At 35.7% G+C, this 11,810-nt stretch overlaps 1 protein-coding gene across 12 annotated transcripts; it reads left to right on the forward strand.

Moving 5' to 3' along the window:
* Positions 1-2,723: 2,723 nt before the first annotated feature.
* On the forward strand, positions 2,724-10,447 carry LOC126752487 (protein grindelwald). Of its 12 annotated transcripts, none has more exons than XM_050463308.1 (4): positions 2,724-2,786; positions 4,878-5,352; positions 9,008-9,310; positions 9,373-10,447. In XM_050463308.1, exons 2-4 carry the CDS (start codon positions 5,103-5,105, stop codon positions 9,537-9,539), a joined length of 720 nt encoding a protein of 239 aa, XP_050319265.1. In that variant the 5' UTR covers positions 2,724-2,786; positions 4,878-5,102; the 3' UTR covers positions 9,540-10,447. The 12 variants fall into 12 exon arrangements, with proteins under 12 accessions (XP_050319265.1, XP_050319272.1, XP_050319273.1 ...); XM_050463315.1 differs by having other exon boundaries at positions 2,724-2,764; positions 4,923-5,352; XM_050463316.1 differs by having other exon boundaries at positions 2,732-2,773; positions 4,923-5,352.
* The last annotated feature ends 1,363 nt before the right edge of the window (positions 10,448-11,810 follow it).

Genomic DNA, 11,810 nt, shown 5'->3' on the forward strand with positions numbered 1-11,810 from the left:
AAATAGAGAAAGAAAAATGCCCACTTTAATTGCACAGAGTTGCCACTTAATAGTTTTTTTTATAAATTTTTGTAAAATGATTTCTTTCCTAAGTTTGCGCAGCCTTATACACCAAGTTTAATCACTAAAACTATGAATTTTTTATCATGACTTTATTGGACTAGAGAGTTTGTTGAATCAAAATTTCAGTGCAAGTTTCTGCATGTTGTTTCAAACGACATGTTTTATTTATAAAAAATAATATTATTTATTTATTTAAATATGAGCTGTAAATAAAGTTACAGGCAGACTCGGAAACTAAGGGAACTGGCTGCTGGGGCTTTCGACCCAGAATATATAATTTTGATTGCCCGACTTGAGATACATAATTATGTATATACAGTTTCAGTTTTCGAAGTACATTTTAAAAATATTTATCAGCTCAATGTTGAATTTATAAAATAGTTTCCGCCATTATTATTTCTATTAAGATCAAAATTAATCAAATTAGAGTAGTGTGGGAGCACTGTCAGTGGAACTTATAACAAAATTTTACAGTTTGGAAGGCAATGTAATGCGTTCAGCTATTTGATAACAAAATTTCCTTTGTGCTGATGACTTGAAATACTAATATTTATATTACCAAAATTTTATAATAAAATTATTACAAGGGAACTTGTGTAGAAGTGCATCTAAAACGCTTTCTAGTTTATTGTGTGTTGAAAACACTATAGAAGATTCGTTTACCTATTAATAAAAGGCTTTCTAAACTGTACTTAATGCAATGATGCCATTTTAGACGACCATTTAAACGGGCTTTGGCATTGGCAGCACTGAACTGGCGCTGGAGTAGAGTGTACTACGCAAATGCGTATGTGGTGGTGCGGCCATTGTCTCCATTTCCTATTTGTTTTCATAATTGTTGGCATTACCTCTATATATGAATAACTATGTATGTATGTATATATTGTGCATGGTTTTAAACTCATTTGCATTGTTTTTTAAAGAAAACCAGTTTTGAGTGAAAGGAGGCATACAGCCAACTCCTCTACATTTGTAACTACTCATATCATACTTGTAGATGCTCGTGTATTCACAAGAATTTGAAGTAAAAAAAATCACTTGTTAAGTTATTTATAAGTTATTTAAAATATGTATGTAATTTAATAATTTCTCAGAAAAGTCCTATCAATTTCTTCCGCCTTTTATTACATACAAATAATAAAATCTAGCAATGACACTAACTAACTTTCAACTGAAATTGAGTGAGTCAACTTGTTGTCTTTTCAAAGTACTTCACTCTTTTGCTATGCACTAAGCAACAGGTAGTCAATAAGGTAGTCTCAGTACATACATATATACATATGTATATACAGATTTTTTCAATAAAATTCTCTCTGAGCTCAAAACTAACTCAAACGAATGAAAGTTACTCAAACGCATTGACGTTTCAAGTAGACATTTACCTACCTATAAACAACAGCATACCAACATATGTATGAAACACTTGGCCGTTAAAGGCCGTAGACTCTCGTTTAACGACAGAATTGGCAGCAAACCGATTGTATTGCCTGACTATTGTTGTTGACAAACAAACGTCAAATGCATAGATGCTCTTTAGGAAATGCAGAGGAGAAGTAATGAATGTTAGTTACAAGCACTTAGTAGGAAAGATTTCATAATATTTTTTATGATTATTTATTGTTCAGTGAAATAATATTATTTATGCGTAAATATGTGTTCTAATAGTAATGTTTTTAATCAAGTAAAGGACTTTTTCAATAGCCTTTTTAGACAGATAACTCGAGAGTCGTATCCAACTGTCAGGTTTTTTTGTTCAGTTTTCTTATGGTCAACATAATCGACCTACTGAGCGTACTATTGACAACACCTTCACCCATCTGGAGCCCAAGCATTCATTATTGGATAATATTCAGCCGAATAAACCCCGTCCAGCACACAGTGAAGAACATATGGTATATCAGCCGTAGCTGAGAGTGTACACGAAGACAGTGGAGAGTCGATTCGACGCCGTTCGAAGCAACACGGACTGACGTATGAAACGAAGAGTACAAAATGCAGCTTGTGCGCGAACTGGAACCGCTCGGCCTTTGCAAGCGACATCGCTTCGCTCTAAGGGCTCTTGAAAAGTTCCAAGAAGATCCAATGCTTTCGAGCCATATTTTGTTCAGCAATGAGGCCCATTTCGGGCTCAATGGGTATGTAAACAAGCAAAATTGCCGCATTTTGGACGAAGAGCAACCTGAAGAGCTTCAAGAGCTGACATTTCATCCAGAAAAAAAAATGGTTTGATGTGGTTTGTGGGTCGATGGAAACATCAGTCCACATTTTTGCAAAATTGAGAGAAAACGTAACCATCAATGGCGACCGTTATCGCGCCATGATAACCGATTATTTAATGCCTGAAATTGAAGCTCGTGATTTCATTTGGTTTCAACAAGACGGCGCCACTTATTGCACATCGCATTAGTCAATGGATTTACTGAGAGAACACTTTGGTGAGCAGATCATTTCACGTTTTATGCCAGTTGATTGATTTCCTACAGGGTACTCAATTGCGCATATGTGTTTGTATTAGTAAACCACATTAAAATAAAAAAAAAACAACAAGCGATCGTTGAGCGCTACACTCGTAAGATTCGTAGATATGTATGTATGTTTTCACACAACCAACAAAAGTCGGTAGAGAAGTGAAGTTTTGTTGTTTAAATACGACACCTTTAGTTGTTGGCTGAGCTTGGCTCAAAGTGGGCACTAGTAGCGGGTAAATAAAGTGCGTGCAATATGTGAGTGTGTAAATATATGTGTGGACAGAAATTTTAGCAACCACTAATTTTAATTACCTAAATAAAAATAATTTAATAAAAGAAATAATTAATTTGAAAAATTAAAAGATTTAAAATCTAACCGAAAAATAAATTGAAATGCGCAAGTTTTATTTTACTCTGAATTAGTGAATTCCAACTTGAAAAGTGGTCCTATGTGTACAAGCAAGTTGGCTAAGTGTATTGGCAGTGCGTTTGAGCTCGCCATTAACCGCTTAAACCAGTTTCTGCTTTGCGTAAATGCGCGATGTAAAGTAGCCAGTGGTGCGTGAAGGTGGAAAAATTAATTATGTAAAATGTATAAGTGAAAATGAAATAATTAATTAAAAATTTAAAATGTACTAAGTTTACAATTTCGGTATAATTATATTCAAAACAAATAAAATAAACTTAAATTTCAGTTGCACTAAAATACTCTTCATAAATAAAAAATTCCCATACTAAAACTTGATTTTAAGCAGCAATGTCATGTAATGGCAGGCTCTGAACAATATATTCAGAGATTGTAGTGTTGCCTTGGAAAATAATTCATGCCAAATTTTGCTAAAATATCTCGCCAAACAAAATTCCATATAAGAAATAAAGTGTTTGTATGGCGGCTATGCCCTATAGTGGTCCGATATCGGTGGTTTCGTTAAGTGAGCAGTTTCTTGAGAAGAAAAGCACGTACTCGAAATTTCAGATTGATATCTCAAAAATGAGATAGACAGACAGACGGATATGACTAATTGGACTCACCTCATCTCGCTGAAAATCTATACATATCACACAAATGTATATATATTTGAATGGGTTTCGAAGTAAACGTGCTTCTGAGTGAGGAAATGTGCTTTATAAATAGCTAAATTTTAAAGATCTTAATAATTTATTATTTTAAGAAAATAATTTCTTTAAATTTTTTTTTTTGTGATCGAACCATGAAATTTTGTACCTACCACTCAAAGTACTTTTCTTCGCAGAATATGTTTTGGATATATATGATGGATCCCGGTGGATCCGCCCCTGGTGACTTTATCGTTTTTTGAACACACAAAACATACTATTTCGAAATTCTATTAACAGTAACTACAACAACATCTTTTTGACTTCTTTATCAAATTTATCATCCAAATGTTCATAAAAATAAATACTAACCACAGTTCTACTCTCCTTAGAGAAGATTTGATGCATGCAATTAAGCTAGAAGTATGAAAAATATGTAACTAACTTCTTACTTGTAGCCCTTAAGATTACTAAGTGTTTCAGAAGCAATAAGAATTTCGATGAAATCATTTTTCGATCGTAATTAATCGATCTTTCTACAGTCCTACTCTACCATGAAATCCAAAATCATTTTAATCTGAGAAATTTATTAAGAAGAAATGGAAAATGCCTAAGAAATTCTCAAAATTTACTAGCAAAACCTTCTTAATATTTTTTTATAATCTTCTTGATATCACCTAACACTGTTAACAGCTCTAATACAGAATTTTTTTTTGCTTACAATACCATTACCTAGTAACCGATCAAGTTGCACTCTTTTCAAAAGAAGCTTCAAAATATTTTTCAAACCATACAAATTTGCAAAAATAGATTTTAGAGCACCCGAAATATCTAATTTACACATAAATCCGTTCAGCCTTTCACAAACATACCTAAACATGCTCTTAGAATTGTACTACATACTTACCTATATATAGCATATACAAAACCACCTCCCAATTGGTAAAACCGCAGCATAGCATTGTTTTTATGCGCCATGCGTGTGTACAGACCTTCAGAATGCTCGCCACTCACTGATCATTGCATATGAGTCATCGACATCTTTGCCGGTTTGCTATCAACCAACAACGGCCCGAACAAGCTGTTTAACAGCCAACCAATTAACCACTTACACATTTCTCTACTAACCAGTTGCCGCGTGCACGTAACAGAATACAAAAACAACAACAAACTTACAGAAAAAACTGAAAAGAAAAAACACTTACATTTGTAAGTGTGCAAGTTGACTTCGTGACAGGCCGCACAACAACACATTTTACTTCTTTTAATAATTATTTGTTGGCTGTTAAGGTGCGAGTAAACAAATCGTAAAAGCTGTTTTCGTTGCCATTTTAGAAAAGTTGCAAAATAATATTGCCATAAAACAGATAAAGTAAAATAAATAGAGAAATCAAATAAAAGTATACAAAAAAGTACATGAGAAACCAACAACCCACAACGGAAATACACTTGAGTGAGAAAAAAGCATAGTAAAAGCGAATAAAACGCGAACATAAATAAACTCGTGCTGCCGACATGCCTTTCGGTTGTAGTGCCAGTGCGCTGGCATTGCGCTTTGCCTCACTGCTGCTGCCGACTTCGTTGGCCGTCGCCAAGGCAGCTTCGGGTGGCAAAACGGCTGCCAGCAAGGATTGTCATGGCAAGATTTGTAGACCAGTTGAAGAGTACTGCTCGAACTTCCTCGAAGGCTGTGATCAATGTGAATACATCTGTAATCCGGAATCGCAAAATTTCCATGCAGACACCTGTGCAAGGGAATGTGCCGGTAAGTGGACTTACATATGTGGAAATAATAATGTTTTAAATTTGGTTCCTTTAAAGCTGGATAGAAACTCAGCTGTCAATTTTCTTTAAAGTTTGAAGATTTTGAGGCATTGAAGATCTCCCATCTCGACTGTGTGAAAGATTGATCCTTAATTTATGTATCCTAAGGTTTTAACTAGCGTTTAAGATCAGTCATACCACCTTCGGTAATATCATATACTATATGGTACATACCTACATATGTATTCGATGGTGTAAAAAAGGGGTGGACGCAGTAATGATCGTTAAGGAGTTACCATTTCATTTCGCTTTCTTCAAGCGCTGCTGTTATTTCAAAAAATATTTATGTGAAAGCAAAACTAAGTTAGCGTGTTGATGAGGATACAAAAAATAAATGGATGCTTCCTTGAAAGTCAACTACCGGTTAAGTTACATGTTAGTTATCCGAGACCGTTACCAGAAATTCGTGTTAAAGTTTTTATGAGTTTCTAAATGTGGAAGTATCCACGCTAAATCTTGCAATGTATTTTAGTTTCAGTAGTCAGAAGAAAGTATATTAGTTCTCTTCAATTTTGTCCAGTTTTGTTTTACAGATTTTTGATCAGTTTCATAATTTTGAATGACATAATATGAATAATTGTATGGACGCTGCACGAAACCAAAAGATTACGGTAATATTTTTTGGTCTGAAAAAAAAGGCAAAGTAGGGCAATACAATTGCGCATGCGCCTGAGAACTCGCTAGTGGTGTCGTTCCCTTTGAAAAATTGTTACCGATTTTCGATTTGCTTGTCTCGAACGCTTGGCAAATCCAAGGGAGCTCTTATTGCACTAACCTGCTCCCATCTCATGTCTATCCCACTGACCACTGGATTAAGCATTACTTCATGGGAGAAAAGAAGACATTTAAGTCTCCTCTATTGTACGGACTGATTGACGCCTAATCTGTTGTAAATGTCTAGGTCTTGTCATAATTAGAGCTACCGCTTCGCTGACAGCTTTCCAGTTTATAGAGGACTCGCACATAAGTGCAGTCAAATTTTCCCCCGTGAGACTACCTCCAGGTGTACTTTTCAGCTTTTCAATTGAACCGAGGGCAATGATAGAGTACGTGTTCAGAGTCTTCTGCACACTCTGCCTGTCAATCCGCCTATTTGTCCGTCAGTCCGTTCGTCTCTATATTTGCGAATGAAAAATTTCAGATTGACATCTGAAAAACTGAGGTACTAGGTTTTTTAGATGTCAATCTGAAATTTTTCATTCTTTGTGCTTTTCTCCTCAAAAAGTTGCTTATTTGTCGAAAACGCCAATATCGGACAACTACAGCATATAGTTGCCATACAAACTGATCCATCAAACTCAAGTCCTTATTTGGAAAACTTTTTAATTTAACAAGGTAACTTTTTTTTTTGACAACTAAAACTTATTCCTATGAAATCTCGAGGTAATTAGCGTTAAATTTCGTGCATAATGCCTTATAATCTAATTAAATTTAATACGTGAAAAAATTCACATTTCATTGTATCAATTTTCTTATTGCAGCGCAAATCAAATAATGCGGCTTGATAAAAAATTATATAAATAAAATAAAAAATAGTGGAAAAATAAGTTCTAAAGCAAACAAATTGCCGCCTGGCGTGCAATGCAATTTGAGCTGCCGTTAACAACAAAAAGTCATAGGTAAATGCAAGTGCATGAATAAACAACAAATAAACAAAGCAAACATACTTGTATATAGTGGATAGGTGTGCTTTATAAATACATGCAAACATGCTTTTTGAAGCAAAATTGTGCGACCTTTTTTCTATGATTTCACGACAACGCTTCGCAGAACACTCTTCAGAAGAGCTTTGGGAGTGTGTAAATTGCAATTTGCATTTGTATTTTAAAACAATTACAGCTACTATTATTTTTAATTTAATAACTGACTTTTCATTGTGTGCAACGGCTGACGTTATCTGTTAACAAAACAATAAAAAAAACCATGCGCCAAACCGGTAGAGCAAATGACATCATGACGAAAGAATTTGCAAGTGCAGCAAAGTGAGGAAGCGAAGTTTACAGGTGTGAAAAATCGGAAGTCGTTTTTATAAATATATAGTAGAAGCTGAGTTGAACTTAGCAGCAGTTCTAAATAATTGCTGATTTTGAAAAATAGTACCATTTCTTAAACTGTAGATGGTATAAGGGAGTGGAAAAGTCTTGAGTCGTAAAATCGTCTAAATTTAATTTAAACGGGGAGTTAGGCAAAAGCAATCAACTTTAACGTTTTCAGGCTCATTTAAATATATATTAGAGTTATTGAAAAAAAACTGTTGATATTATGGTGGAAACTGGAGGCAACTTAGAACTTTTTCAGAAAACCCAATGCGACCGATGGTGATCCTAAATCCGAAGTTTGGCCCAATTGACTCCATTTTTTATAATAAATAGTTTTCAATACAAGGACTTGATTTTGGTCGGTCAGTTTGTATAGCAAGCAAAATATTTAATTATTCATCAATATTTATTTGGTGTCTTCAAAGATGACCACCCACTTTTCATAAGCACTTTTTGAGATCGCCTTCCACTAATTTTGTGTTATCTCTTCGATCAAATAAAAACGGGTTTCACGAAGCGGCAATTTCAGTTTGGGGAACACGAGAAAATGTCACGGATCCAAATCTGCTGAATTTAGTGGTTGATCGATGGTATTTATTGCATTTTTGGATTTAAATTCGATAGCGGTTATCGTGGTTCGATTATCAACGCTTTAATTCGTGAATTATTCTTCCAAAATTCTGGGCGTTTTCGACAGATGTTCTCACGCGAACGCCCCAATACGCCCAAATAGAACTCCTTACTGACCCTCTGTCCCTCCGGAACAAATTCATGATGCACCAAACCGCGAATATCGAAAATCATCATTTCGGCTCGTTTTTTGCCTTCATGCCGATGATTGCTGACTTATTTGAATGTTAAACCCATAAACCCATGTCTCATCGGCAGTTATAATGCTCAACATGAATGTGGAATTGGAATTCGCACGATCAAGCATGTCCAAAGAGACCTGTTCGGTAATCTTTTTGAATTAAAAATGTAGATTAATCGGGGCGAGTCAAGCAAGAACGCGTTTCATACCCAAAATATCCACCAAAACCATTCGAACGGACGCGCGAGAGATATCAAGCTATTTTGCCATCTCTCTGAATCTTGCCTGACGATTTTCAAGCGCCATCTACTTCCTTTTTTAATATTTTCATCAGAGGTCGGAAGTCGTCCAGAACGGGGTATCTTTTCAATGATCTCTCGACCTTATTTGAAGGTTTTTTACCACTCATAGACTTGTGCTTTTGATAAAACTGAATCCCTGTAAGCCTTTCCAACATTCGCAACGATTCCACACACGAAGTTCGGTTAGAAATACGAAATTTGGATCAAAATCTTTCTCCGATATTTTTATCCAATGTTAAAATGATAGCGCACTACTCAGGTGAGGTGTGCCGACTTAAGCAGCTATTATAAACAAACTGATTAACAGATCGCGCTCATATTTGGCATAGTAATTAAGGACAGTCCTACCAACTTAGCACTAATTCATTTGAAAACTATTTTTGTTCCCTTTGGTATCTCCATACATACTAACATTCACTTTATTTATCAACTCATCTCCTTCAGATTACAAAATATACGATCCGCTCAAAGCCGAAATACACAGCATACACGAACAGCAAAATACCATACTGATCCTGCTGATCGTGCTGCTCACGCTCATCGCTGCACGATACATGTACAAATGTATATGCTGGCTGCGACGCAAACGTTTCTGTGCGCTGCTGCTAAAGAAGCTGCATAAACACCATGAAGCAGCCGGCGCTGGAGTGAACAGCAAAGACATGGTCATCGGTGCCACAATACCGAATGTGATGGCCATAAATGGCGCTATGGAGCGGGCGCCATCGCAGATCTACAGTGTGACAGGTAGAGAGATTAGAAATTTTCATTTGAATTCTTTTCTATAATTACCTTTCTCCTTTTTTTAGGTGCCGAAGGTTCGGTTATGACATTGACTACACCAGTGAGTACGCGCTATCCGGCGGAGAACAGCACTCCGTCAACAACTGTGACGGGTGAATACTCATATGATAATCAGGCGCTCGCCGTGACGCCTGTTTCGGAGAAACCAAATGGCAGTGTGCGTGCGTTTTGATCCTATCTAACATACGTGGGAGTTGTGGTTGTTGTCGAAATTGTATTAAGGCAAAGTAATTTATATTCAATATTCAAAACTTAGTGCAAACATTTTTTGTTTATGCTGAAACTTCTAGCGATGCACAAATTTGATCTTCATCGATCGAACAGTGGTCTTCACAGTTTCGGTATTGTAATAGCAATACTAAATTTTTTTTTGCATATTTGAAGTAATTATTGAAAAAGTATCTATATTTGAAAATCGCAATAGTGAACGGTAGTGATGGCACCTTGCCGTAAACAGTAATCGCACAAATGCTCAGCGTGTAACTGATCGTGAGCATGATGATAATGCGAAAACCCGTTGAAAATCTATGACTATAATAATCGCTGAAATTTCCCTAAATATAATAGAAGCTGCGGTTCAGCTAAGCAATTTCATAGCATATATTTAAATAATTAAATTTTTCAATATTTTTTTCTATTGCAAATTCAGTGAGAATCATCGATGACTCATATTTTGGCGTGTTGACGTTAATCACATACTCATGTACTTAAAGTTAGTAATTTATTTAGTTTTAAAAGAATGAAGGAAAAGGGAGAAGATATCAATTGAACTAGCAACGTAAACATCATTGAGAAAGTATTAAACAACTGACTTAGTACTTAAGTAGGATTTTACAAAGTAAATTATCGATGTAAATCCCAAAAAGTACTGACTAATAACGATTTTTTGTATTGGTTCGAGATATTGATTTGATTTAATCAAGCACTGTAAAACATCACGTCCATTTTGTAAGTGATATTAATTCTTTAAAAGTAGCGAGTAAGTTTTGCTTCCATTTTAAATACTATGTACTTACGGATAAGCAATATATTAGATATAACAGATATTTTAATAAAATTATACTCTTTGATTATGAGAAATGAGTTTTGTGCTTGAACGACTTTTGCAAAAAAATTAGCACTTTCCGTAAGAAAATTCAAAATTCATCAAATAAATTCATAAAGCAAGTTCTTTTATTGCTCTAATTGTCAAAAATATGTAAATTTATATACGTCACACATACCTCTACTAGTTTTGGTTTGTGTACTTAACAGTTAGGCATTAAACGCGAAAAACTCATCGAAAAGTGAAGCTAGAATTTCTATCACTATGTTTATTTACAATAGCAAAAGCTTGCTAATTTGGTCGCCAAATATAACTCAGAGCTGTAGTGCTATCATATTTGATACTCAGTTATCCACGTTCTGCAGCATCCACCAACATGGTAGGACCGGAACCTTTCATAGCGGTTGGCCCCACATCATAAAGGAGCTGCTACGTAATAATGAAGCATTGGGTAGGGAGAGGCATTGGCCATAACTCCAGGCCTGCGCCATGCAAAGTGGTCAATGGGTGGTTACAACCTCAAAAGGTTATGGCATGTGGTATGTTATAGGTATGTAATCAATCTCGCAAGGGAAAAACTCAGGCTACTTGTCGCCTTCTACACTGGCCATAGCAAGCTCAAGAAGCATTTATTTAACACGGGCCTAGCTGCTTGTGCAAATTGCCGGTTCTGCGACTTGGAGTCTGAAACACCAGAACACCTTCTAATAGACTGTAAAGCGGTCTGTAGGCGTAGGATTAAGGCCCCTGGATCCATGTTTAGAAATAAGGATCACATCGCCTCAATAGCACCTAGCGGTATATTGGAACAATAGACTTATAGACATGAAATAAATTAAAAAGACGCGCATGAATATACGCATAACCTGCGGAATGATCGAAAGCCGAGGCTCGTGCTTCGAGTGACGTTTTGCGGACGAATCGAAAGGAAAGCAAAGAAAGTAAGATCGCGTTTATGACAAACGACATCTCACTAGCAGAACGACATTCAAGTAAGAACAGCTGTAGTATAATCAAAGTATGGTTCGAATCAACAAGAGAGCGTTAATTACTTCACTCCGACTTTGCTACAGTTGCTTATCAGCGTTAGCACGTAAACTAATTCGTTCGAAGCGAGGCAAAAATGCAATGAGAGACACTTTTTGACATATGTATGTATGTGTACACGTGTCGCACGTAGATAGCTAATTTTGGTCTTTATTGAAGTAGACAAAGTCTCGACACTACCAAACCTCGAGTTCTCGCTTCCCTCATTGTCGTCGATATGACTCATTGCTAAATTAAAGTACCGACGATTGGTATAAAAATCTTCTTCTTCTTCTTCTTATATTACATAGAAATATCTTTATGTAAATATTGAAATATTTCTTAGAAAATCAAACTTCAATATAAATACTT

This window comes from Bactrocera neohumeralis, chromosome 3 (assembly GCF_024586455.1).
Source record: "Bactrocera neohumeralis isolate Rockhampton chromosome 3, APGP_CSIRO_Bneo_wtdbg2-racon-allhic-juicebox.fasta_v2, whole genome shotgun sequence".
NCBI lineage: Eukaryota > Metazoa > Arthropoda > Insecta > Diptera > Tephritidae > Bactrocera > Bactrocera neohumeralis.

What these genes read in the sequence shown, in the direction of transcription:
- LOC126752487 (XM_050463308.1), top strand. Translation starts at nt 5,103, where the DNA reads ATGCCTTTCGGTTGTAGTGCCAGTGCGCTGGCATTGCGCTTTGCCTCA. An exon ending in CTGTGCAAGGGAATGTGCCG is followed by an intron (nt 5,353 to 9,007) that starts GTAAGTGGACTT and finishes CATCTCCTTCAG; the next exon opens with ATTACAAAATATACGATCCG. An exon ending in GCAGATCTACAGTGTGACAG is followed by an intron (nt 9,311 to 9,372) that starts GTAGAGAGATTA and finishes TCCTTTTTTTAG; the next exon opens with GTGCCGAAGGTTCGGTTATG.